We start from the raw sequence: 27,041 nt of genomic DNA, 5'->3' as shown, positions 1-27,041 counted from the left end.
CCTGTGCTGGAAACTGCAAGAAGGGCTCGAAATTTCAGGGCTCAAAGGTAAACTTGCTTAACTTTAACATATATCTACTTGCCATTTGCATAAGTTTGTCTTGAAAACCACAAATGCATCATATTCGATCAAGTGTTCAGGTCCAGCAATGCTAAACATTTACAAGAAGGGATGGTACCAACCACATCTACATTCAAAGCACGCCCTTTAAACCGAAAAGTTGGTACCCATAAATGTTTAAGCAGTTTGATAAGAACTGCCATTTAGATTCTCTGAACAGGTAGGTTATGGTTACTCATGTTGTCTGTGCAGATTCTTGAGGCTCCTTCACTGCTCCTCGCTCAGAAGAGCACTCCACGGATGCCCAATTTTAAAGTAGGTTCATCAATGCTCATTCTTTGTAATGGATAATTGAATATAACTCTACCATATGCCTTAGAACTCCTCAAGGAATGAGGAAAAATGCAAATTTCCAACAGCTGACTTTATGCTCATTTCTTGCTCCATTACCTTTTAGGAGTTCAACTTAAGAACCCGTGAGAGAGCTATTCAACATTGCTCGGCTATATCATCATCACTGGTACAATGCAGCAACACTGATCATGCATCTCTGATGTATTATTATACCTTATAAAGTGCACAGGCTTAGCGATCATTATTTTCTTCATTTTATGATTGAAGCTGCAGTTTAGTTATTAGATTTGTTTATACAATATATAGCTTGCAAATCTATTCTTCAATCATAATGTGATGCTTATTGTAGAACACAGACTGCAGTCATATTCCTTCTACTGTACAGGGTGATGTGACAGAATCCAAAAGGTTTGAGCATGAGAATTCTGGTCCTTCAAAGCTATCAAAGTAAGTCAAAAGTGGTGTTTGAGTGGCTTCCTGTGATTTTCCATTTGGGTATTTTTTGTGTTGTGTAAAATCACCACAATGAGTTCCCTGCTTTTGATCTGGGAAGCCTTGCCTCTCTTCCTATGTTCTACTTGTTGTGCTTTGGGGTAGATTTATACTCAAAGCCATCAAAATTGGTCATTATTCCATTTATTCATTGTTGGTTGCCAAAATCTCTGTGTACTTTATCTTTCATGCTGAAGTCACATGCTCACAACCCAGCCAGAACTAATTTTTGTTTAATTGGTCATGGACAAAGTTGCAGTCTATTGTATTAGATGTTCCTGAAGAGTTTCTGTTTTATAAATAATTATAGTTAGCATACTTATAATCCTTTCACCTAAATTGCTTGTTTTTTTTTTCATGTTTGCTAACAATATTGCATGAATGCGTGTTCCAAATTTGCAGTTCCTTCATGTCAAGGGTCATGATGCCATCCCAAATCGAAAATAAAGGTCTGGTAGCAATGACCGGTTGATTCAATAAGAAAAAAATGGGAGTTAGTGCTTGGTTTAGTTGGTACCACCCAACCGAATCTGATTAAATCTTTTACTCATTCAATGAGCCAATTTTCAAGTTCAGTCAATTCTTTTTTCAAAATGTCAAGTAGATGAAATCATGAGTGGTTTCATTTCTCTATCATTATAGAAAATGCCATCTATATTAGATTCTTGTGGTGTATTGTTATGGCAATGCAGTGAGAGCAGAGCAACCAAAGTTTAAAAGACTTGCACTTGAAGTCCGAAGAGATCTCTTTATATTTATGAAACAAAGTCCTTGTTTTTTTTCTTGGTCTTCTAAAATCAGGCACTCAAAAATCTCTCCTTAGTAAATTCTGAAATAGACTTTATGGTTTAAAAGTTGTCTTTGAAACACAAAAAGAAAAGGAAATCAGGAAATTTGTTGTTCTTATATTTACTATATGAAAAAAAAGCAATTTTGGGTCTTTGGGTTTGTCAAGTTTACCCTTAAAAAGAAACCTATGTTAATTTTGAAACCTTTAATATGTAATGATTAAAGGAGTGAATAGTGTTGGAAGACCAATTCATCCATTTCTTCCTTACCCCTCTTTCTTGGTCCATAAGATAGAGAGACCTTGTTGTTGAGGTCTTTAAGACTTTATCTGCATATTCCTAGATCTCATCTCCTTTCAAAATTTGGCCTTCTACATCAATTCAACTTATTGATGGAACATGATAGTTCTTTTAAATGTGCATGTGCATGTGCCCAAATTGTAAAGAAATATCCAAAAAGATATTGTAGTGTTCTAAGGTGAACTTTACAAATAGGGTAGTAGAATTAAGAGTAAGGATAACTATATTGTATAATATATGGAACCTTTTATTGCAATCACAGTGTTAGAACCTTTTAGGTCTATTATTCAAGCATGTTATAGTAAAATTTACCTACAAATAAGTGGTCTCGATCAGATTCAAAATCTTGGTTTGTACTGGTCTGTCCTGGCACAACCAGATTGAATTGGTAAGATCCCTGGTCTTGGGGGAGGTCCAGGGACTAGATATTTGAACAATTAGGTTGTCTTAGTTGGTAATGGTCAGTAGCAGCTAGGTCAAGGACGATGATCAAGACAGCCTGATACCAACCAGTACCAATTACTACATGTGGAAAGACATGCCTGAGCGTCTTTGTTTTCGGTGTTTGCTTTGCATGTGAGAGGAGGAAAAAGACAAGGGAGAGAGAGGAAGAAGGGGATAGAGCTCAAATTTGGTTTCTGTTGCTCAAATTGGTTTAGGTACTGGTACCAACACATAGACACAATCATGAGCTCAAAAAATCTATGTCCTAAATCATGACGTAAACAAATCCGGAAATCCAAAATAGCCATTCAAAAGAACAAATGAGAAGAAAAAAATTGGTGCACTGTGAATTACCAGGATTCCGAGCATTCTAAGTATTCTTATGATATTGTCCCAATCTTATGCCAAATTGGTCCCCGATCAATACCATGTTGCAGACTGAAATTGGAAATTTACTCTTGCATTTGAGCTTATAATTGACATCTTTGTGATCCTCTGGAAATATTGAAACTAGGTTATTGGTATTGAAGCTGCAAATTGCAAATATAATGACCAACATGTTCCATCACCTCTTCTGTTTAGTTAGAATCTTTGCACATAGATTAGGAGTACAAAAAGTGAGCATACGCTCTGATAATTTGAGGCCTATGAAAGAGACAAATTACAAAAAATAATTCTTGCCTGCATGCTTCTCTTAACACCAGTGTCAATCTGTACTTTTCTTTGAGGATAGTATTGTAGCAGAGGCTGACACTGTTGGATGTTATAGCTTTACCGTATTACTTATAGGGCATGAAAGTAATATCTCGGTGTAGAGAACAATTAGTTTGATTGGAATACATTATTATAGGATCTTAAATCTGTTTCAGATATGCAACTACATTTATTGTCAAATGAATCAATATTGTCACCAAAAAGTCTGCAACAAGAACCGACGATAATGTTTCCAGACTAATTGCATCCACATTTGAGTGGATTCCCCAAGACAAAAGAAGAAAGATGTGGAGAATAGAAGAAAAGATAAAAAATATTAGAATATAGTTTCTTTCATTTATCATCACCATCTACTCTCTAGTTATAGCTAAAAGTAAGTCTCACTAGATTTGAATCCTTAGTTAAATAGGATGCCGCTAGACCTTTTCCCTGGGAAAGCAGAATTGAAAGAAACAAAATACTTCTAGACTTTCTAAATATAGCAAAATGCAGACCTGTAACCTAATATGGAAAGCCATGAGTATAAGTTTACAATACCACCTTAAGGACATAAAACCTTTGCCGAGACAATCTACATCTAGAGTAGGACCTGTAGAAACTAGTGCTCCTCCACTATAACTCAAGAACCCATTAAGCAGGTAACCCCTATACTAAGTACAGAAATTACAAGAAAATAGAGAAATGCCTAACCTTTCCTAGAGATTACATATACAGATTCTTATGCTGTAGTAAGACGGCAAATTACCTGAAAATAAAACCTAAAAGACAAAAAAAAATGTAAATCTACTCTAGACCTTAACTGATAATATATCCCAAGTGAATTTCAGAACAAAATAACAACCAACTCTGACCTGTTTGGTCATTTTATGTTGGTTGGATCAGAAGAAATGTGGCTTCTACTTGTGTTATCGCATTACAGAGGTATTGAAGAGGTCAATCATACATCTTAGGCATGGAAGAAATTGTGAAGATAAAAATTCAATTAATAATGCAAGATGTTACGAGATGTCTTGCTTCAATACTCTGAGGTGTGGACTGTTGTACCACCTTGAACTGCCCTGTATGAGGCATACCATACTGTACTGGGTTGGAGTTGGTACAACACCCATGTTCAAGTCGGTATAGGCCCCATACTGCCCCATATTGACGTGTATCACCCTGTACCAAGGTGTGCTGAGGTGATGCAGACCTGTACTGAGGTGTGCTGATATAAAAAGTGAAAAAAATGGTTCCATGGCTATTTTAGTAAGGGGTGCCTAGTGTACCAAAACCAAAACTGGTAATGTATGGGTATGGTACCTATTTTTGAGATTGCAGATCTTGCTTTGAGGCCTTGTCCCAGTTCTTGGTCTTGTAGGATCTGAGAAATATAAGAGGATAACATAATTGCTCATTATATATGAACTGGAGTCAAAACAGCTTGGTTGGTTTGATGATAATAGATACTTTGTTTGAGTGATAGCCATTCAAGGAACCCGGTGAGTTGGCATAGGCAAAACTTGGACTGATAGCTGTGAGGTTATAAGGCTATGCACTGATTTGTCAAACTGGGTTCTGAATCCTGTCTTAGCGTTACTCTACTATTGAACTTTCAACTAAGAATATTGTTATCAATTGCAATACTTAATAGCCTTTTTGGCAACCAAGTGAATATAATATCACCAAAACAACTTGGATAACCCCACCCTCCCTAGAGAAATCTGAAGATGTTACCATCCCTCCCCCACTCCAAAAATACAAAAAACGAAGGAAAGGAAAAGAAGACGGGAGAATATGATCTGTTGTGATGATAATATTGAAGTATAAGTGGCTAGTTGGAGCAAGGATAATACAAAACAAAAAGGTTCTCATCACCTAGTTGTAGATGTGAGCTTTGCAGAACTAGTTCCTCAAAACCATGAAAATGCAAGTGTAAAGGATCACATAAATCCTTTCTAAGGTTAGACAGAAATTTGTTGGATAACCAGCTAATGTGGACTTTCTTATGAAGATACCTATTAAAGAAAGCATTTTTAAAGTTCACTTATGATAGTAGAAGTTTCTTAGTGGCTTCTAAATGAAAAGGTTTCTTCAACCATGGACTTAATGGTGTCAATAAGATCCCACCATTTGATATTCATAAATAGCCTCTTTCTCCTTTTCTAACAAAAATTGAAGATGTAGTGGATAGGGTGAAAGAGTTGGTTGACAATGAATGGCTGCAGTGGCAACTAGAAGAGATCATGAGTTCTCTGAGGTAAGCTGGAGCCTTGCTTGTATACTATACAGGTGAAATACATGTTAAGGCCTGCCATGGAATTTATAGTGACAATAATGTCAGGCTGAGGAGTCATGCAATATTGACCGTCTTTGGAGCACTAGATGTATATTTTATATCTGAGTTCCATGGAATTTGAGCTTCAGAAAGTTGCAATGATCCTTTATTTTTTTTTAATCCCAAGGGGCTATAACCCAAGATATTAGTCTAGAAAGGGTTATTTGCCATATACAATATAGTAAATATTGTGTTCTAACTGATAAAACCATGCTGTGTTAGCTTGACTAGGGTTCAGCAAATAACCGAAACCTAAAGAAACCCACCCAATCCGACCCAATAAACATTGGTTTCAATCGGTTGAAAGACATAAATCGGGTGGAATCGGTTTGGGATTTGTAAAAATCGGTTATTTACGGTCGGATTCGGTTCCTATACTTTTAACCCGTATGAAACCGAACCCAACCGATTTAGTATTTTATAAACTCACTTTCATTTTGGGATGGCGTTATTTAGACTTTAATACTTCAATACTTAAATACTTCGTTTAGACTTCATTCTAAATGTTTAGGCATTTTTTGCATTAAATTGATAAAAAAAAAAAGCAAATAAGTTTAAGTGGGCCAATATTGGACTTAAAATCAATATTGAGTCAACATTGAAGTTCAATCCGACACAATCCATCTGAACCCGCTACAAACCGTTCACTTCGGTTTCAAACAGTTTATACATGATAAACGGTCGGCAGCGGGTTGAATTTTCTTCAATCTGATTGGGTTCGGTCGGATGAAATTTTTTTTTCAACCTGATTGAACCCGACCCGTGCTTAGCCTTAAGCTTGACAATGGAAGTTCTAGAAATAAATGCAGACTTGTCTGGTTTTGAAGTAGGAATATGTGGGTTAATTGGTAATTGTCTGTCCTCCAAAACAGAATGTAAGCATCAAGTAGTTTAAGTATTAATGTTCTACTTATTATATTTTTTATTATATCCCCCATTTCTTTCTTTGTCAGATATGCACTGCTAATATTGCTATCACAGTCTTTGTTAACTGAAAAAATTCAATTGCAAGATGTCTCAGTGATATATTGTACTAATTAGGCAATGACTGAAAGAAAGAAATGTGCTTATATGGTTCGATCACTTTTGTGAAGCTTTAGTTTTAAGGGCAATATGAAGACAAGAAGTCCTGTCATTTCCTTGAGAAGAGCCCATGGAAACTATATTTGGATTTCATGTCAGTTGTTGGACCTGGATTGGTGCGCATGCTTGAAAAAGAAAAGGCAGCCCCCTGTAAGCCTTGTAAAGAGACATGAAGCAAGGTTGTCTAGCATGAAGTATGAGTAAAGAGTAATATAAGGAGGCTGTTGCAAGTGTGAAAGAAGTAGGTTGTCATGGGTGCGTGGTGAACAAGTTTATGATCATTAAATAAAATTGTTATGTGATACTTGACTTTGCTATAACATATGATGTAACAGCATGAAGAGAGAAGTGGACTTAGATTTTTTCGATAAAGAAAGGTGAAAAAACAGATTGAAGAAAGGAAACTTAGGGTTTTAGTTTGTATAGAATGTTTTTCATGAGTATTTAGTGGCGAACTTGGCCTTCAACATATATAAGTATAGAAAAAAAAATATTGATGCCTGGTCTCACTCTGCTGGAGTGCTGGGGGTATAAAGCCATAGTACTGTAGCTTTTGTGAGATTTAATAGAACTAGTTGCAAAACATATGTATGACTGGAGGTAGACTAGGCATTATAGGCATTTTCTACTGAAGAAAAATAAAATGGCATTCTTCTCCACCGTCGCATAGTTCCTTGTCCTGTCCTACTAGCTTGAGTGATTGATATGTCAGAAGATACCTATTAAGTTGCTGTCGAATTAACTCTAGATTGTAAAATCTGCTTTATCTTTTTATATAGATTTAGAGACATGTCCACATCTTGATGTGGGAAGGCTTGGTTGTTGTTTTTGTTTGTTTAGCTTCAGTCCTAAAAGCTTAGGTTTGTTTGGGACCGGAGCCACATGTGATTTGACCAAGGTTTCCTGCAAAAGCGAAAGGTAGGTTCATTGCCTGTGTATTTTAAAGCAAGTCCTAACCACAAATATTGGGTTAAAGATGAAGATCTTGGGTTCTATAAGATCTTGATTGAGCAGATTAGCCAATTTTTTGATATCTTCCTGGGAAGGCTAAGTTGATGAAACAACTTACATAGATCTGCACGTTTGCCAGATTTCTTATATTGGTGGAATTTCTGAATTTGATATGCACAAATATGTAGGCAAGAATCTATGTAGATCTGCTGGCTTAAAGCTTAATGGATGTGAGTTTTGCCACTGGTGGAGGTTTCAATAATTGATGGAGGTGCGATCCAAAAGAGGACTGAAGCCTGATTTGTTGGAGATAGATCAACTGGTGGATGTAGAATGGAGATTCAAATTGGTGTTGCTGTTAAAATCTTGGGATTGATGACCTGAATCTTACAATCATGAGCAACATGGCCTAGCAATCTGGATCTCATGCTTGGATCAGAGTCAGTTAGAAAAATAAGATTTAGATATATACAATATACAGCTTCTTGAGTCATGAGATCAAATTTGATCATGTTATTATATATCAAATCACATGGAAATCCATTTTGTATTATTCATTTGGTTACGTGGCTTTTATGAATAATAGTCCGTATTGTACTCTGTTTCCCTGTCATCAGATTCTAAGTGAGCATGACTAAGATGATTGAAGAATAACATGGTCGTCCTTAATGTGCCTATATAGATCTAATGCAAGTACTTTTCACTCTTATATTGACAAATTTGTTTACTGATACAGGATTGGTGTCCTATCATCCACCAATGAATGAACCTCAAATCATTGATTACGCATGCAGGGAGTTATCCATAAACTATGAGACAATATTAGTTGATATCATGTTATATGAATATCCACATATCAACTAACATGATGTTGGTTTCCTTTAACTGGATTTAAGGGTCCAGTACGAAGCCAAATAGGAAACAAAAATAAACCCCTCAATAAATCATTTAAAGAATGGATAAAACATAAAAAATCAGATAGAATCTTCAAATCACAATGCTTCCCCCCAAGATAATTCTTTTTGTGTACCTCTTACTATGTTATAAGGGCAGATGTGTTGTCATTCAAGCAAATGTATCTGATATGTTTGTTTGTTGAAAATGAATCTGGAAAAGCTTTCTCCTGTTATGAGAAATTGTTGATTGATTGAAGATTTTTTTTTTTTGTTCATTCTCCTTAAGTTTATTTATTTATTTGTTTATTTGGTTTCATTTTTTTATGTGTAGTGATGATAAGAAGGCAGAAGACAGCAGAAACGTGTCTTCCATATTCAAAGCTCGACCACTAAATAACAAGGTGACTTTAGCAATAACTATTTAAAGTCACTTTATTTTCTATTTCAAGTTCATTTGGAAAATGAAGCCATGTCAAATGTTTCTAGTGGCATGACTTTGTAGTATCCATCCATTAAAGTTTTATTTTGTGTTTGAGTTAACATTGAAAGCTAGTCTTCAGCCATATTTGTGCCTTCAAGAAAAAACTGATTGGAACACAGCTTTCTCTCGTCATGGAAATGCTCTTATACAATGTCTTCCTTGTGCATCTAAAACCACATCGTTAACTATTGAATTAGTTGGAAGCAGATTTTTTCAGGCAAAGGAGATTTTGGCATCTTCCGGAGTACCAAGCGGCAAATAACAATACCCAAGGTTTTATACATTTTGACACTAAATGTTTCAAGGAACAACTGTAACTTCTGTTATGAAATTTCATCATACATTCTTGTTTGTAGGAATTCAACTTCTCAACTACTGAAAGATGTGAGCAGGCTCCATTGACAGAACTTTTCAACAAGGTAGGTTCAAACACCATAATTCGTATTTTGCTATAAAAATTTTAGGTCATATTAGAAGCAACCCTCTTGTCCTGTCTCTATGAAAAAATGGGATTGGGATGGAATTGGGATATCAAAACCTATCTATGTAGGGAGAGGAGAAGAAAGAGGAAAGAAAGGAAGGAAAGATGAAGAAAGGGAAAAGATGAAAGGAAAGAAAAAGAAGAAAAATAAAAGAAAGAAAAGAGGGGAGAAGAAAAAGGAGGAAAGAAGGAAGGAAAGAGAGAGAAGAAGAAAAAGGAAAAAAGAAAGAAAGAAAAGGATAATAAAAAGAAAGAAAAAGAAAAGGAAAGAAAGTAAGATAGAAGAAATAGAAAGAAAAGAACGAAAGAAAGAAAAAAAAGAAAAGAAGAAGAAAGAAGAAGGGGAGAAAGATGGAGGATTTCTATCGAGATGCATGATCAGGACATCCTGTTCCATAAAAAAATCAGGACATCTTTGTCCCATCGGATTTAAAACCTTGATTGGAAGCATCATTTGTCATCCTCAAGTATAATTATGTATAATCCAGATGATTTTCCTATTTCTTATTATATTATATTTAAATGTAGTGGTAGATCTATTAGTTGATTACTTGATTGTGCATCCTTTCGGTTTTTTTTTTTTTTTTTTTGTTCCATTATTAGCTTTCTTTAGCTTCAGAAGGACAACAGACTACTGCTTCCCAGACAAGGTTTCCACCACCCGCTCATGTGGCCACCAAGGTTTGCTTTCCTTTTTTCGAACTCTTTTAATTGACATTAATTCTTTTCACCTCTTTTCAAATATATTCACTAACTGTAATGTTGCAAGGATTCGAAAGAGAATTTGGTAACTCTTGCACAAAAGTAAAATTGGTAAGCCCAAGTTTTGTTCATAGGATGAAACTGGTGCACTCTTTATCACATATGATTTCCTTTTAGTTTCTTTTTGAAGGGGAGTGCATTTTCTTGACATTAGTGTTTCATCATGTTTTCTTTGGAACTTAAAGCTCATAAATATTTGGACTCTCATTTGCAGAGGCTTCATGTGGACAAGTAAATATTGCAAAAACTTGGACAAGGTATATTACATTTGAATATGACATTTCGTGTTGTAACTTCAAATCATGGTCATATGCGTTCAGGTGAATATCCATCTAATGTAACTTTTAGCTCTGTGCTCATATGCCTTTCCTTGCAGCTCTAACCTTTTTCATTTTCCACCAGTTCTTTTTAATTGTTATTGTTATGTTATACTTATGAGTATGAGCATTTATTGGAGAAGTCTAGAGTGTTGAGTGTGTATACTTTGCTTGTTTCCCCATTCTCATAGGAGTCGACCTTCATGTTTTAAGTAAAATCCTTGCCCCTCATGATTCATTGGGTCATATAGGGGGCAGTTTTGCAAGAGTTACCTTGTGGGCTTTGTTGGAGTAAACATTGTTCATCCATGCCAGATTTCCCTGGTTATTTTTTGATCTTTAGGGTTCCATCTTTGTAATCTCGAATTTTATGCTTCATTTTTATGGGGATACATGCATGCAAACAAACATGCTTCTCTTGTTACTACATTACCTTTACACTTCTATAAGCTACTGCAAGCTCATTACGTTCACAAAATATTAGTGTTTATTTTGTTCCTTTTCATTAGCAGCTATAAATTACCACTTTAGTAACATTAACCTCTGGTTATAAATTGCCGCAGGGTCCCTATTTGTGTTGATTGGAGAAGTTTATTTCTGAAGGGTACAGTTCTCTTTTTTTTTTTTTAATCCGACTTGGAGTGACAATAGATTTTAGGCCATCTCTGACAGTTCTCTATATAAATTGAGGGATGGCTGCTAGGAAGTGAAAATTACAGTTCTTCCAACAATCATAGGTGCTGCAAATTCTTAGAGGCATTGTTACCCTGAAGCTGAGCTGTGAGCAATTAATGGCTCAATAAAAATGACAATCAGATTTGTACAGCTTTACATCTTGGAGCATAAGATATTTTTTTGTTAAATAAAAGGAACTGTGCATAGATCATACAACAAAGCATTTCTTGGTACAGTTCTACATTGGGAATTGTAATGTACAGTGTCTGTTCCTCAAAATTGTTATATCAAGATGTATTTTGCTATATTTTAATATTTGCTATAAAAAATCATTTATGATTTCTTCACTGTTGCCGAAATTTCTTCAAAGGCCAATGAACTGCGAATTATTCCGATGGTCAGACACTTCCATATGGAGGCAGTTTTGGATTCAACATTTGGAAAAGCTGGATGATTCTAGCTAGCCTTCCCATATAAACTTAATGGATATGCCGTGCTCTCTCTCTCTCTCTCTAACTGGGGCATGGCAATCAACTTACTCTAAGTAGATTTGAATCTTGCATTAATAGGTTCAAATTATAAATAGGTCAATTCATCTACACTTATTTAATAGATCGTGTTCAAGTTTAGGCTTTGCAGCTGTTTAACTCATTTCATCTATTTAATAATTGTGTCAAGCTTTGACCTAACATGTTTCATCTATTTAAGATCTATCTAACTTGTTAAAAATTTACTTAGCTTATTTTAGACGCATTTAATATGTCCCACTTGTTTGATCATCAAAATCCATTAAACTTATGTTTACACCATATTCTAACCTATAGTGGAATCCAAAGGCTAAAAGGATGACGATCATGTGCCGATGCCATAGATAGAGCAACAATAATTTTTGCATTGGTCATGACAAGTAGGCTGAGGGCTAGGGCTCGGAATTGATTTAATAGGACAGGCGCGAAACTCTAACTAAAGTTGAGTGCTCAGGAGCATGTGGATCATGTCTCCAAGGACATGAAGATCGGCTAAGATGGCAGCACAAGGCTAAATTTTGGGTTTAAATGATAATGATAGGCATATTAAAACATCATTAGATGCTACACAAGATAGGTTAAGCTACATTTAAAGGGAGTTGGTTGAATTAGGCCTAGTGGTTACTTGAGGCATATGTCACATTCTAGAGAAATTATTGTTGGAAAATATGTTCTAAAATCAATCGTATGGCGATTGAGTTCTTTTTGTATATAAATTATTCATTGATAAATAAAAATTATTTTAGCATTATTTATTACAAAGTTGCATCTTCTTTGTAAAACTCTTGTATTGTGATGAAGTTCTTAGAACTATGTTAGTAATCAATAAAGAAGGATTTATCATATAGTTCTTAAATATGTTCGCGATCAAATGATACGTCATTACAGACTGATGATGTTTGTCAAGTGGAGGTCATTGTGTGTCATATGGATTGGTTGTCCTTTTAACCAAGGAGTGTGGTGGTACTGGTATGGCATACAGATGAGATGTAGGAGTACATCGTCACTAAACAAGTGACTCACTTGCTGAGCGCTCTGCTGTCAAAAGCTGCTCGCATAGCGTATGGGCATAAGTGTTCCTCAGACCTGAGATTATCATAGTGACTTGAAAGCAACTCACTATGCTTTGGTGTCGGACTATTTGGACTTCTAATACAGTAACGAAAGGCTACTGGATACAGTCAAGTACTTTCGAAGTTTGTATATGGATCAAGATGGAATTGATCCCACCGGATTATAGGAGCTGATGTATTGCTGTATTTCAATTTAGTAAAATCTTAACTAGGATAATCCATGTGATGGATTTGAAAGGTTGAAATATAATATGGATGAAATACTCAGGGTTAACAGTTAACCCTAGATTATCCTAAAGCATTTAGGGTCAAAGAGATGAATTACGCGGTAACCATATGCATAGGTTTTGAAATATTCTCTTACAATTATTTGATCTATCCGGACATCAGAAATCATTGCTAGATGGTATCTTCGATTAGTACAGGAAACGATTTTTGTGCAACTGGCTTAGTATATGAACCTATAGAGTCACGCACAAAAGTCAGGCGATGTAGGAAAGTATTGGCCTATGTTTATATATCCAATTGGAAGTACTTGACTTGATTGAACATATAAACTAACTTGATAGAGAATTAAATTATGGGTCAAACGGGATTGAAGAATTGACTATGTCTAGCTAGCACTACACATGAAGTTCAGGTCTAATCTCGGAGATGAACAGTTTTTGATCTATGATCCAAAAAGCCTATGAGAGATTGGATTTAAGTGCTAATTAATTTCAGATTAGATATGATTTAATTAGACTTAATTGGATTCAAAAATTTTAAGTTATACTTGGTCCTAAATCCTAAAACAGTTTAAGATTGATAGCCTTTCAAAATTACTTCGAATTAGCTTCGAATTGAATTCGAATTGATCTAATTTTGGATGAGATCCTTAGAATCCTTTTTCACTGAGATTCTTTCACCTCCATGGTCGATCAGCACCTGATATGGTGCTGGTTGTGGGCCGTCCCACATGGGTGTGGGCGTGGGTGCACGTAGGCACCAAGTTAGGCACCAATCCTTTCTCATGTAGGAGTCCTTTGATAAATTATGGACTGATTCAAAGCTTGTTTGAATTAGGAGATCCAGGCCTACGTGAATGTTTGAATCCAGATTTCGAAGATTTGATCCCTATTCCGCTGCCATCCAGATAAAGATTTGATCTTTGTTTAGCTTAATATATAGAAAATTTTTAGATGCAACCCTGGTTATCCGTTAGAAACAGATTTTCTTTCCCTTCAATTGTATCATAGCCAGATTTTGATACATGGATATATAACCGATTCTTTTAAAATATTTACATATTATATATAATTAAGATTTTATGTTAGACATTAAATCTGATTTAGATCTATTTAAATAAAATTTATGATCTGATTTTGATTGGATTATAAGAACCTAATCAATGGGTGATTAAGGTTTGTTATAATAGAATTTTATTGTTGCTGAATTTTGTTGCATAACAATCTGATTTAAAATATGTTTGAAATTAGTTTTAACAGAATTTTAATATTGTTATTTTGGTTATGAAGTTGGACTTATTTCAAATCTGAATTGAATCAGTTTTGATAGATGTTCAGATCTGATTTCTAACAAAATTTTGTACTATATCAAAACAGATTTAACTAGAAATTTAATCCTTATGCGTTCATGTTTGCATCTAATTAATTTTTTATATGATAGCAGATCTGAAATTGATATTTTATAATCAGTATAAAATATATTTCAGATCTAATATGATGTATATGATGCATGAAATCTAGTTAGATTAGATGAAGAATATGATTGATAAGATCAAAGACATGTTTATGATATAAATTGGTTTGTCAAAATTACATGTTGATGTGATTACAGATGAAATTAGATTTTAGATCTCAGTAGCTCAGTACTCGGATTGATGAGATCACTAGACCATCCGATCATAAGAGATCGAAGGGGTTAATCTCTCTTTCTTATCCATTCGATGGGTTCTCTTATGACGTGCAGGGGTGTCATTGTGATCGATTTCATGAAGAAAAAAAATAAATAGATTCTTATAAATTATTTTGATTATAAATATGTTTAGATTAGATTTAAGATGATTTATGATTTATTACAATAAGATAAATTTAGATATAAAATTATTTTACAATCTGAAAAGTATGTTGTATTAGATGTAATCGATATTGATCTAAAAATTGTTATGATGCATATGATGTATGTATGAAGTTTAGATCATATCTATGTATGTTTAATTATTAAATATATTATAAAAATTTATTATTATAACTTAAAACATATGGTATGCTTTACCTGAAATCCTAATAGAATAGTTTTACAAACTGAAACACACGTTTCACATACTTAATTCTGAATTAAGTTTTAACGATCTAGATTTGAGAATTGAAGATCATTAAGACACCACATAAATCGGTGGGCTATGGGTTAGCATGAATCAGATCCTTCTAATGGGTCAAACCTAGGGTTAGAAATAAATATGGACTAAATAGAGAAATTGGTTAAATCTAATCAAGAGTTGAATTAGATTAGATCAGAATTTCTCTAGATCAATCTCAATAGTTGAAGTTTGATCAAGTCCATATTTATGACCTTAATAAATAGACCATGATTATGGCTCCGTGGTTGAGCCCAAATCTTTTAATGGATCAAATCGAAACTAATTAACTAGTTGGTATCTAAGGTAAGCCTGGCAGATTCGATCAAGTGGTTATTAATTGGGAGCTACTCACCTAGATGCGTCTATGACGAGTTAATGGTATATCCCTCCCACTGATTTCACTTACCTGGCCAACATGGTATATTATGTTTTGATTAGGTTATTAGTCGATTCAAGCTGATCCGTGCCATCAAGGTTAATCAGTATGATTGATTTAGGAGTCTTTAGACCTGCTTGTGTTTAATCCTCTACATGACTTGGTGAAGTCAGTGGAAGAATTTACGACTTGCAGGTCAACTTCTTTTCTTATTTTCAAGTCAATAAAATCAAATCCTCTAAATTATTAGGTTCTTAAAATGATACAGTTATGGAGACAACTTGTTCATAGTCTCCCATGAAGGTGCATGATAATGAGTCCAATATTCCAAATAATCATTGGAGGCGCCACACGCCTGGTGTCTATTACATATTGAAATTATCATCTATCATATGACCATCTTATTATACCTTCAGATCAATGCTTAGGTTAGCAAAGCCACACTCGGGTCTGGATATCCATTTGTTTGATGCACTTGGTGTTGTCATGTTAATGGTTGGACCTAATCAGGATTTTCAGTGGAGATGCCACACACCTGCTGAAGGGATGCCTGGGGCAAAACTAAATTACTAGAAGTTGTTTGGAGAAATAATTGGTTAGGAACCTATCCATAGATGCATTAGGGTTGGTCGAGCCACACTCGGATCCGAATGCAGTCTATATAGATTCTAGTATCCGCTAAAGAATTAATATAATTTCTCGAGTTGGAGGTAGAGGCTACCAATTCGTACAAAATAATGGAAGAACTTTTAGACTAAAGTCCATATCTTTAGGATTAAAAGTAATTCATATACTAATAGATTTTTATTTTTCTTTTCAGCTATAACCAACACACTATCCCTCCGTTTGTTGTTGGACAGTGACAAGCTCATCGGATCCAACTTCGACAGCTGATATTAAAAGTGAGATCATCTTGGAGTACGAGAGGATTCTGTACATCCTTACGGATGAGGCACTTGAAGAACCTACTGCCAATGCTCTTCATGCCACGAGAGATACTTACCTGAAGTGGCCAATGACCATACGACTCTGCATTGTGTGATGAGGGCAGCCATGAACGACGAACTTGACCATAAGTTCGAGGATCTGTAGCTAGAGGAGATCATTCAAAAGTTGAATGAGTCCTTTGACACCCCTGAAGATACGGAAAGACACAAAACCTCTTGTATAGTATTCAATGCCCTTATGCAAGAGGAGACTTCAGTCACTGATCATGTACTGTATATGATTGAGTAGATTGAACGTCTGAGCAAACTTGACTTTTCATTGTATGAACAGTTAGGTAAGGATGCTATCCTCAACTTGCTATCAAAATCCTATCTACCATTTTTCAATCATTACAAAATGACAAAGCCTGCAGTGAACTACTATGGTTTGCTAGGATTACTGCAGACTTTTGAGAAGGACCACCAGCTTTAGAAGGAGCCGGTGTATGTTGTGGGAGGTTCATCTGTAGATCATCGATCCTTTAGGAGAGGAAAGAAGAAGAAGATGCAGAAGACTCATGCCACTGATCCAAAGCAAAGCAAAACATCGAAAGTCGATAAGAGCCAGGCAGAATACTTTTTCTATAAGAAGATGGATCATTAGAAAAGAAATTATCCTGTTTACATAACCATCCTTGACCCAAACAGGTCTAAGAACAAGAGAAAGAAGCAAATGGTTGCTTCATAAGGTACTTATATGATAACTCCTTGTAATTTCTCTGTTTGTGATACTACTATCTGGATATTGAATACCGGAAGTTTGATTAATATATGCAATTCGTTGCGGAGACTACAGATAAGTAGAAAGTTTCAAGAGGATGAACGGTTCCTGAACATTGGAGATGGAAGCCTTATCCTAGTCCTGGCTTTGAAAACTTTACAGCTTGTCTTCGAATCCAGTAGTGTCATGTTAGATGATTATTTTTATTATCCTTCTTTTTTTATGAATGTCATCTCTGTAGGCCTTTTGGCTAAATTTAGTTTTAAGTTTACAATAAAGAATGATTTTTGTGATATCATTATGAATGATACTGTAATTATGCAAGGATAATTAAGACATGGCATATACATAATATCACGGTCTGTTAGTATAATGTACACATCCAGTAAATATCTTAAAATAGATAATATTAGTGAATTCTATTTTTTGTATTGTAAGCTTGGTCATGTGAACAAGAATAGGATTGACAGATTAATCAAGGAGCATATTTTTGAAATAGATAATTGTGAATCATTACCAACCTGCGAATCCTGTCTACTTGGTAAGATAACTAAATCACTTTTTAAGAGAAAAGGTGAAAGAGCTAACAATATCCTAGGTCTAATATATATTGATGTATGCAGACCTATGAATATAAGTGTCAGAGGAGGATACTATTACTTCATTATATTTACGGACGACCTATCGAGGTATGGATATGTCTATCTTATGAAATATAAATTAGAATTATTTAAAATATTCAAACGATTCCATACTAAAGTAGAAAAATAAACTGGGAAGAGTATTAAAATCTTTCGATCAAATCGAAGAGGTGAATACTTCACTAGTGACTTCTTGACATATCTAGAAGAGAATAAAATTCTCTCATAGTGGATCCCTCCTGAAACACTACAATATAATGGGATGTTAGAAAGGAGGAATCGAACCTTGTTAGACATGGTTCGATCCATGATGGGCTTTGCGAGTCTGTCAATCTTCTTTTGGAGATATGCTCTAGAAACTGACCGCTATATTCTGAATAAGGTACCAAGCAAGTCTGTCGATAAAACTTCGTATGAGATATGGATTGGGCATAAGCCGGTGCTCTCACACCTTAGGATCTGAGGGTGTCCAGCTTATGTCAAGTGTTTAAAGACAAATAAGCTTAGACCGAAATCCGATAAATGCTTGTCATAGGGTACCCAAAGAAAACTAAAGGGTACTACTTCGACCTCGCTGAAGATCAAAAGGTATTTATCAGGAACAGGACAATCATTTTGGAAAAGAAGTTTCTTAGAGGAGCTAATGTTTGTAAAATTGAACTTGATGAAGTTCAAGAGGTGGAAAGATCGACACATAGAATTGAATTTGATTGGAGAATCGAATTCGAAGCCAATAGAGGTATCATTGAGGAGATCCGATAGAGTACCACATCAGCCAGACAGATACTATGATTTTTTGATCCGAAACGGTGATCCCATCGAACTAGATAAAAATGATGAGGATCCAATCACCTATATGGAAGCCATGCAATGGTCCGACTCCCAGAAATGGCTAGAAGCCATGAAGTTCGAGATGGAGTCTATGGAGATCAATAGTATATGGATACTAGTTGATCCACCTGAAAGGATAAAACTCATAGGGTGCAAGTAGATTTTCAAAAAGACAAGAGGAGCGGACGGAAAAGTAGAGATCTATAAAGCCCGTCTAGTTGTCAAGGATTATTTTCAGCATTATGGTATTGACTATGACAAGATATTCTCTTCTGTGGCAATGTTCAAGTCCATCCAAATTATGCTTGCTATAGCTGCACACTTAGATTATGAAATCTGACAAATGAATGTCAAAACTGCTTTCCTTAACAGGGAGCTAGAAGAAGTATATATGATACAGCCTGAAGAGTTCACATCCACAGATGAGTCTAAGGTGTGCAAACTGAATACATCCATTTATGGACTTAAGCAGACGTCTAGGAGTTAGAACATGTATTTTGATAAAGTGATCAAAATGTATGACTTCATTAAGAATGGAGAAGAGCCTTGCATCTATAAGTGGGCTATCGATTCTATGATCATTTTTCTTGTACTGTATATGGATGATATACTGTTAATAGAAAATGACATCCCAGCTTTGCAAAGTGTGAAACTGTGGTTATCATTACAGTTCTCCATGAAAGACTTGGGAGAAGCATCCTACATCTTAAGGATGAAGATCTATAAGGATGGATCTAGAAGGTTGCTTGGACTGTCCCAATCTACATACAATGATACCATGTTGAAACGGTTCAATATAGAGAATTTCAAGAAAGACTATTTTTCGATAGATCATGAAATTACTCTCTCTAAGAAGGATTATCCGACAATCCCTTAGGAGAGAGAGAGTATGAGTCGAGTACTATATGCTTCGACAGTGGGATCTATCTTATATGCCATGATGTATACGAGGTTGGATGTGGTCTATTCACTAGGGGTAGTGAGTAGGTACCAGTCTGATCCAGATGAAAATCATTGAAAGATTGTGAAGATAATCCTTAAGTATTTGAGAAATACTAAAAATCAATGGTTTATCTATGGAGACACTAATCTGAAACTTATGAGATATACTGATTTTAATTTTCAATCAGATAGTGATGACAGCAGAAGCATGTCGGGCTACATATTTACTTTGAATGGAGGAGCTGTTTGCTGGAAGAGTTTCAAGCAATATACTGTAGCCGATTCTATATGCGAAGTGAAATACATTACTGCATCGGATGCTGCAAAGGAGGCGGTGTGGTTGAAAAAATTCATTACCGAGCTTGGAGTTATACCTTCTATTGATGGCCCAGTCCTGCTGTATTGTGACAGTACTAGAGCCATAGCTCAGACGAAAGAACCAAAGTTACATCAGCGCACCAAGTATATTCTGCACCGCTACCACCTAGTATGAGAGATCATGGATTGAGATGACGTCGAGCTTCAAAAGATCGATGGAAAGGAGAATCTAGCTGACCCATTTACTAAAGCTCTCAAGATCAAAGAGTTTGATGATTTCAAATGGAAGATGGGTATAAGATACTATCCCGATTGGCTTTAGTCCAAATGAGAGTTGTTGAAAAATATATCCTAAAATCAATCGTATGATGATGGAGTTCTTTTTGTATATGAATTATTCATTGATAAATAAAAATTATTTTGACATTATTCATCATAAAGTTGCATCTTCCTTGTAGAACTCTTGTGTTGTGATAAAATCTTTAGAACTATGTTAGTAATCGATAAAGTGCAAAAATCTGCTTGCACCGGAGAAGCTGGAGTCGGGGAAGCCGCGGTCGCCGCCGGGACCTGCAAAGGAAGTCTAAACCGGAGGTGGGGTTGCTCCGGCAAGACCCTCCGACGCTCAAGTCAGTTCTCTGCCTCAACAAGAATGGAGTGCTCGAACAGAGAATTTAGCAGAGTTTTGAGATAGGAAATGAGCTTAGAGAATAACGTATCCCCCCTTTTTATAGGCGGAGGAGGTAACGGATTGATGGCAACGTTTGTAACCGTCTGGTAGTGGGCCGTCCATAGTCAGGGAGAATTTATTGCGAAGGGTAGTGGAGCGGAATCGTGGCTATCACCGTAGCTCGCCATGTGGAATCAGTTGCGAGGAGTGGAGCAGCGTCCGTTGTCGTGACTTGCCAGTGGATGGGAGAATCGCCCGGTATCCGTCGCAGGAGGTGGAGCAGGTTCGTGGCCGTTATTGTGGCCTGCCAGGGGGTAGTGGAGTTGTGCGGAATCCGCCACAAGAAGTGGAGCAGAGCTGCGATGGTTACTGCGGCCTGTCAGGGAGTGATGGAGCTGCGCGGAATCCGCCACAGGAAGTGGAGCAGGATCGTGGCCGTTATGGTGGCCTGCCAGGGGGTGCAGATCCATCGGCTGAAGTTCGACAGCGGTCAGAGTCCGGCCCCCGTAGGAGTCCGGACTAAATTTGTCTGCAGCCGTTGGAGCCGAGGACGAAGCCCGGCTCCCGCAGGAGTCCGGGCGTGGTCTTCCTGCAATTAAAGTTAAAGGCGAAGTCCTGCTCCCGTAGGAGTCCGGACGGGGCTTACCAGCAGTCGTTGTTGAGGACGGAGCCCGGCTCCCGTAGGAGTCCGGGGGGAGTCTGCTTGCGGCTGCAGTTGTTGGCGTCGAGGATGAAGCCCGGCTCCCATAAGAGTCCGGGCGAAGTCTCCCTGCAATTAAAGTCAGAGGGGAGGTCCGGCTCCCGTAGGAGTCCGGACGAGGCCTAACAGCGGTTGATGCTGAGGACGGAGCCCGACTCCCGTAGGAGTCTGGATGGAGCTGTCCTGTAGTCGATGTCGGCGGCGGAGCCCGGCTCCCGTAGGAGTCCGGGCGGAGGTGTCCTGTAGTCGATGTTGGCGGCGGAGCCCGGCTCCCGTAGGAGTCCGGGCGGAGTTGTCCTGTAGTCGATGTCGGCGGCGGAGCCCGGCTCCCGTAGGAGTCCAGGCGGAGTCGTCCTGTAGTCGATGTCGGCGGCGGAGCCCGGCTCCCGTAGGAGTCCGGGCGGAGCCTGCTTGCGGCTGAAGCTGTTGGCGTCGAGGATGAAGCCCGGCTCCCATAAGAGTCCGGGCGAAGTCTCCTTGCAATTAAAGTCAGAGGGGAGGTCCGACTCCCGTAGGAGTCCGGGCGAGGCCTACCAGCGGTTGATGCTGAGGACGGAGCCCGGCTCCCGTAGGAGCCCGGGCGAAGCTGTCCTGTAGTCGATGTCGGCGGCGGAGCCCGGCTCCCGTAGGAGTCCGGGCGAAGCTGTCCTGTAGTCGATGCCGGCGGCGGAGCCCGGCTCCCGTAGGAGTCCGGGCGGAGCTGTCCTGTAGTCGATGTCGGCGGCGGAGCCCGGCTCCCGTAGGAGTCCGGGCGGAGCTGTCCTGTAGTCGATGCCGGCGGCGGAGCTCGGCTCCCGTAGGAGTCCGAGCGGAGCTGTCCTGTAGTCGATGTCGGTGGTGGAGCCCGGCTCCCGTAGGAGTCCGGGCGGAGCTGTCCTGTAGTCGATGCCGGCGGCGGAGCCCGGCTCCCGTAGGAGTCCGGGCGGAGCTGTCCTGTAGTCGATGCCGGTGGCGGAGCCCGGCTCCCGTAGGAGTCTGGGCAGAGTCTGCTTGCGGCTGAAGCTGTTGGAGTTCTCGGTGACGGAGCCCGGCTCCCGTAGGAGTCCGGGCGGAGTTGTCCTGTAGTCGATTCCACTGAGGACTTCGGCTATAGGTATTTTATACCCAACACCAGTCCCCCTACTTCCGAGTTTGAATTTCAAACGAGGGAAGTACAGAGAGAGAGATGGGCACAGCCGAAACCATCCCTTCGAATCCTGCGCACTGCCGCCTCCGGATATTTTGGCATTAAATGTGCGCATGCCGGAGTCTTTTCGAATTGGAGCGGTACGAGGGGATGCTTCGAAATTCCCGCAGGTACTCTGACCTAGGTACGGCGCAATTATGATCCTGCCAACCGTCAGCCGCTTTTAGCCGTCTGCCAGGGGGAGTGGGACACGTGTCGGATGCGGACTGGCCTGGGGGATTCGCGATCATTATGGCGCCGGATCTCAGGGTCTATTTAAACCCGTCCTCCTTCCTTTAGGCGTCCTACTCCATTCCTGAGTTTTCGCTGGTGTCTGTCTTCCCTTCGAGAGCCCTGCTTTAGTGAGCGTCTTCTCGAGCCGTAGGCGCCTCCCGTTTTTCGTCCCCCAGGTCCCTCAGAGTAATATAGGTTAGTGCCAACCTTCCTCTCACCGCCTAGGGGCTTCTCCTCTCATCATTACTTTTGTGCGTCCCTCCGAGTTAGCCTTCAGCCTCTCGTTCCCCTTTCGGTCCGTCTTTTTAGGGTCCTTTAGATCCTCCCTTCGAAACTACTCAAAATGTCCTCTGGCTCTTCTGCTCCCGGCAGTTCCGAGAGTTCTTCTGCTTCAAACCCCCAGGTCCCTGTCTCTGTGGACGAACCCGCGTCCGGGGCTGGGCCTCGCCCGGTTTTCGCACCGGGCGTTATTCCATGTTCCTTGACTTCGAAGGAACTCCTTCTGATAAGGGTTCAGTATGGGGTTCCTCCGGAGTACATCCTGGAGCTACCTGGCCCCTTTGACCGGGCCAGCACTCCTCCTCCCGGTCGCTTTTGTTTGTATCAGGAAGCGTTCCATGCCGGACTCCGGCTTTCGCTTCCTGCCTTTGTCGCTGCCTTCTTCCACTTCTTGGACATCTCTCTCGCTTCCGTGGCCCCGAATTCCTTTAGGTTTTTGATAGGGTTTCTCTCCCTCTGCCACATAGTCGAGGTTCAGCCGTCTCTCTCCTTGTTTAGGCATTTTTATACCTTCAAACGCCATCCTTCGACGAAGGACTGATGGTACTTCTCCCCCCAGTTTGGTAAGAAGGGGTTGCTGAAGGGCGCCCCTTCTTCGAATCACAATTGAAAGGGGAAATACCTCTTCGTCCACTGCCCGACCTTGGAACTGGGCCTGCCCCCTTGGGGTTCTCTGAGGGATTCCATCCGCCGGGCTCCCAGCCTGGGGGAGGACGACCTCCAGGCCGCCCAGAAGCTTCTAACTTATCCCGCTCCTTCCCTTCCTAATCTTCTGAGGGAGCAGCTTCTTTTCAACATCGGCCTGAGCCCCCAGGATCCAGCGAGTATTCGTCTTATCTTTTCTTTTCTTGCCTTCCTCTTCTTCTTCTCTTTACTTCTTTTTCCTTCCCACTCTCTTCTTTTTCTTTCTTTCTTTTTCTTTCTTTTTTTTTTTTTTGACTCTTGATTGATCGGTGTTGCTTCTTTTTTCCTTTTTTCTTCTTTCTTCTCCTTCTTTTCTTTTCTCATTTTTTATTTTATTTTTTTTTTTTTAGCAATGGACGCCGAAGCAACGCGGATGCTCGCCAGGGACATGAGAGCTCAGAAGAGAAAGGGCGCGGCGGCCTCCGGGTCGGCGAAGAGGGCCAGGGCGGAGGAGATGAGCTTGGCTGCGCCCGTCCAGGCGGCCCCGGCCATCGACATTCCTTCAGATGCCGAGCCAGTGGCCCCCCGGGCCTCCTCGAGGAGCCCGCCGACTGGGGCCCCCGCTCTGGGGGTTCGCTCCACGGAGGCGCCCGCCGCGGGGAGGAGGAGGAAATCGGTGGCTCGCAGGGCGAGTAGCCACCGAGCTGCTGTAGATGAGTCCGTCTGCTCTGAGGAGGGATCGGAGAATCCCTTTAACGATAGGGACCTGATCAGGCGGTTGATCGACGGCTGCATCCTGTCCGACGTCGTGGGGAGGATCGACCGCGCCGATCCTGAGTAGCGGGCTTGGGACTCTTTGGGGTCCTTCCTCGAGGTAAACAGATCTTTATTTACACGGTCACTCGGCCTCTGTCGTAATTCTTTATCCGGCCCTGCAGATTGGGCACCAGCTCTTCGCCTATATCGAGGCAGTGAGCCGCATGAGGAGGGACATCCTCCAGGTGGAGGAACGCTGCCAAGCCGAGGTTGCCCGCCTCCAAGCGAAGTCGGCTGAAGTAGCCGCCCTCCAGGAGGCCCTGGAAAGAGAGAAGCAGGCCCGGGAGGAGGAGAGGCAGGTCTTGGAGGAGTCGGCGAGGAAGGCGGAGGCCGAGGTCGCCCATTTGGTCGAGCAAACTCCGGTCCTGGTCTCGGAGGCCAGGGCCCTTGCGGTGGAGGAATTCAAAGCCTCCGCGGAGATGAGGGTCCTGAATGTCCAGTTCGGCCAGGAGGCGTTCACCAAGGGGTTCGAGCTCTGCCAAGAGAAGGTGGCCAGCAAATTCTCCGAGCTCGACCTTGGCTTCCTCGAGGAGTCCGAAGACGAGGCCGGCCCCTCGTCTGCCGCCACTGCGGTCGCACCCCCCGCGTCGGGTTCTCCACCTCCCGCCCCTGAGGTCTGAGACCTCTGATCTTGTGCCCTTATTTTGTCGCAATATTTCCTTTCTGTTTGTCTTCACAATTATTCAATCAATAAAGTTGAATTTCTTGTTGTGGATGGCTTCTCCTTCCCCCTCCTCCTTCTTTCTGCTTTTCTCTTTGCAATGAGTCGTTCCCTAATGCTTTTGCCTTCCGATGGCAGTGCCCTGCAGAAGCACTCCCCTTGCCCCTGGGGGTCCCGCTGAAATCGACAATCTAGCGGTTGAAAAAAGAGGTCCTTCACCTGACGAAGAAGTTGAAGAAGACGGAAGGCGAACTCCGCAAATCGAGAGAAGGCCATTCCGAAGCCGCCACTGAGGCCGCCCACTTCCGGAGTCTCCATGTGAAGGCGATCATGGATTATAGCCGGAGAAAGGCGAACTTCGCAAAGGAACTCGAGGAGTGCAAGAAGAGCACCAGCGACCGTATTTGGGCTCAAGAAGCCAGGATCAGCGCCCTTAAGGTGAAACTGTCAGCTGCGAAGAAGAAGATCGGCCAGCTGGAGGGAAATTCATCCCGGCTCTTGGCCCGGGTCGACGATGAACAGAAGTGGTCGCAGAAGGTCTCCGACCTTCAGAAGCAGCTTCAGGATGCCGAGATGAGCCATGACGTTCAGCGGGCCAGCTGGCACCGGCAGGTGGAAGAGTATAAAGGGAGATTCTGAACGGCGGCCGACGAAGTTGTTCATCTCCAGAGGCAGCTGGCTAACAGGGCGCAGCTTACTTCCACCCAAGATTCTGAAGAGCTCCAAGCCCTAAGAGGCACTGTTGAAGGGATTTCTGTCTCCCTCGTGGAGAAGTCAGCCGAGCTGCAACAAGTGAAAATCCAACTGGCACTTGAGCGGCGGGCCGTCGCAGACGCGGAGGCGAAGTCCGAAGTTTTGAGGAAGTGGCGTCGAGAAGCGGAGGCTGAGAGCCAGCAACTTCGTCAGGCGCTCCAGGACGCACTGCGAAAGAAGGAAGAGCTAGAAGGAGAAATAGAGAATCTGAGGCAGTCCTGGTTGAGGGATGGAATAGATAACTCTAGGTCGGAGGGAGCAGGGCCTCCTTAGAGCGCTTTTTGCCTTTCTGTCTTGTTGGTGCAAAAATCTGCTTGCACCGGAGAAGCTGGAGTCGGGGAAGCCGCGGTCGCCGCCGGGACCTGCAAAGGAAGTCTAAACCGGAGGTGGGGTTGCTCCGGCAAGACCCTCCGATGCTCAAGTCAGTTCTCTGCCTCAACAAGAATGGAGTGCTCGAACGGAGAATTTAGCAGAGTTTTGAGATAGAAAATGAGCTTAGAGAATAACGTATCTGGGTCTCCCCTTTTTATAGGCGGAGGAGGTAACGGATTGATGGCGACGTTTGTAACCGTCTGGTAGTGGGCCGCCCATAGTCAGGGAGAATTTATTGCGAAGGGTAGTGGAGCGAAATCGTGGCTATCACCGTAGCTCGCCACGTGCAATCAGTTGCGAGGAGTGGAGCAGCGTCCGTTGTCGTGACTTGCCAGCGGATGGGAGAATCGCCCGGTATCCGTCGCAGGAGGTGGAGCAGGTTCGTGGCCGTTATTGTGGCCTGCCAGGGGGTAGTGGAGTTGTGCGGAATCCGCCACAGGAAGTGGAGCAGAGCTGCGATGGTTACTGCGGCCTGTCAGGGAGTGATGGAGCTGTGCGGAATTCACCACAGGAAGTGGAGCAGGATCGTGGCCGTTATGGTGGCCTGCCAGGGGGTGCAGATCCATCGGTTGAAGTTTGGCAGCGGTCAGAGTCCGGACTAAATTTGTCTGCAGCCGTTGGAGCCGAGGACGAAGCCCGACTCCCGCAGGAGTCCGGGCGTGGTCTTCCTGTAATTAAAGTTAAAGGCGAAGTTCGGCTCCCGTAGGAGTCCGGACGGAGCTTACCAACAGTCGTTGTTGAGGACGGAGCCCGGCTCCCGTAGGAGTCCGGGCGGAGTCTGCTTGCGGCTGCAGTTGTTGGCATCGAGGATGAAGCCCGGCTCCCATAAGAGTCCGGGCAAAGTCTCCCTGCAATTAAAGTCAGAGGGGAGGTCCGGC

At 40.9% G+C, this 27,041-nt stretch overlaps 1 protein-coding gene across 19 annotated transcripts in view; it reads left to right on the top strand.

Moving 5' to 3' along the window:
• The window catches only part of LOC105032869 (protein TPX2), a 60,938-nt gene extending 49,521 nt beyond the window's left edge, over positions 1 to 11,417 (top strand). For 4 of the 19 annotated variants that reach the window (XM_073246791.1, XM_073246785.1, XM_073246792.1 and 1 more), the window contains 11 exons: positions 1 to 47; positions 141 to 219; positions 313 to 375; positions 518 to 580; positions 764 to 861; positions 8,728 to 8,797; positions 9,085 to 9,150; positions 9,234 to 9,296; positions 9,972 to 10,039; positions 10,335 to 10,377; positions 11,001 to 11,417. The exon at positions 1 to 47 is cut by the window's left edge and continues 51 nt beyond it. In XM_073246791.1, the coding sequence (XP_073102892.1) occupies positions 1 to 47; positions 141 to 219; positions 313 to 375; positions 518 to 580; positions 764 to 861; positions 8,728 to 8,797; positions 9,085 to 9,150; positions 9,234 to 9,296; positions 9,972 to 10,039; positions 10,335 to 10,377; positions 11,001 to 11,018 (678 nt within the window). In that variant the 3' untranslated portion in view covers positions 11,019 to 11,417. Of the gene's footprint in view, positions 48 to 140; positions 220 to 312; positions 376 to 517; positions 581 to 763; positions 862 to 8,727; positions 8,798 to 9,084; positions 9,151 to 9,233; positions 9,297 to 9,961; positions 10,044 to 10,127; positions 10,172 to 10,334; positions 10,441 to 11,000 lie in introns of those variants that run through there. The other 15 variants (XR_012135871.1, XR_012135874.1, XR_012135873.1 and 12 more) reach the window with 15 other exon arrangements.
• Positions 11,418 to 27,041: the final 15,624 nt, after the last annotated feature.

Source organism: Elaeis guineensis, chromosome 12 (genome assembly GCF_000442705.2).
Source record: "Elaeis guineensis isolate ETL-2024a chromosome 12, EG11, whole genome shotgun sequence".
NCBI classification, from domain to species: Eukaryota; Viridiplantae; Streptophyta; class Magnoliopsida; order Arecales; family Arecaceae; genus Elaeis; species Elaeis guineensis.
Note: the sequence above shows the minus strand (reverse complement) of the source record. Positions and strands in the feature narration are given on the sequence as shown.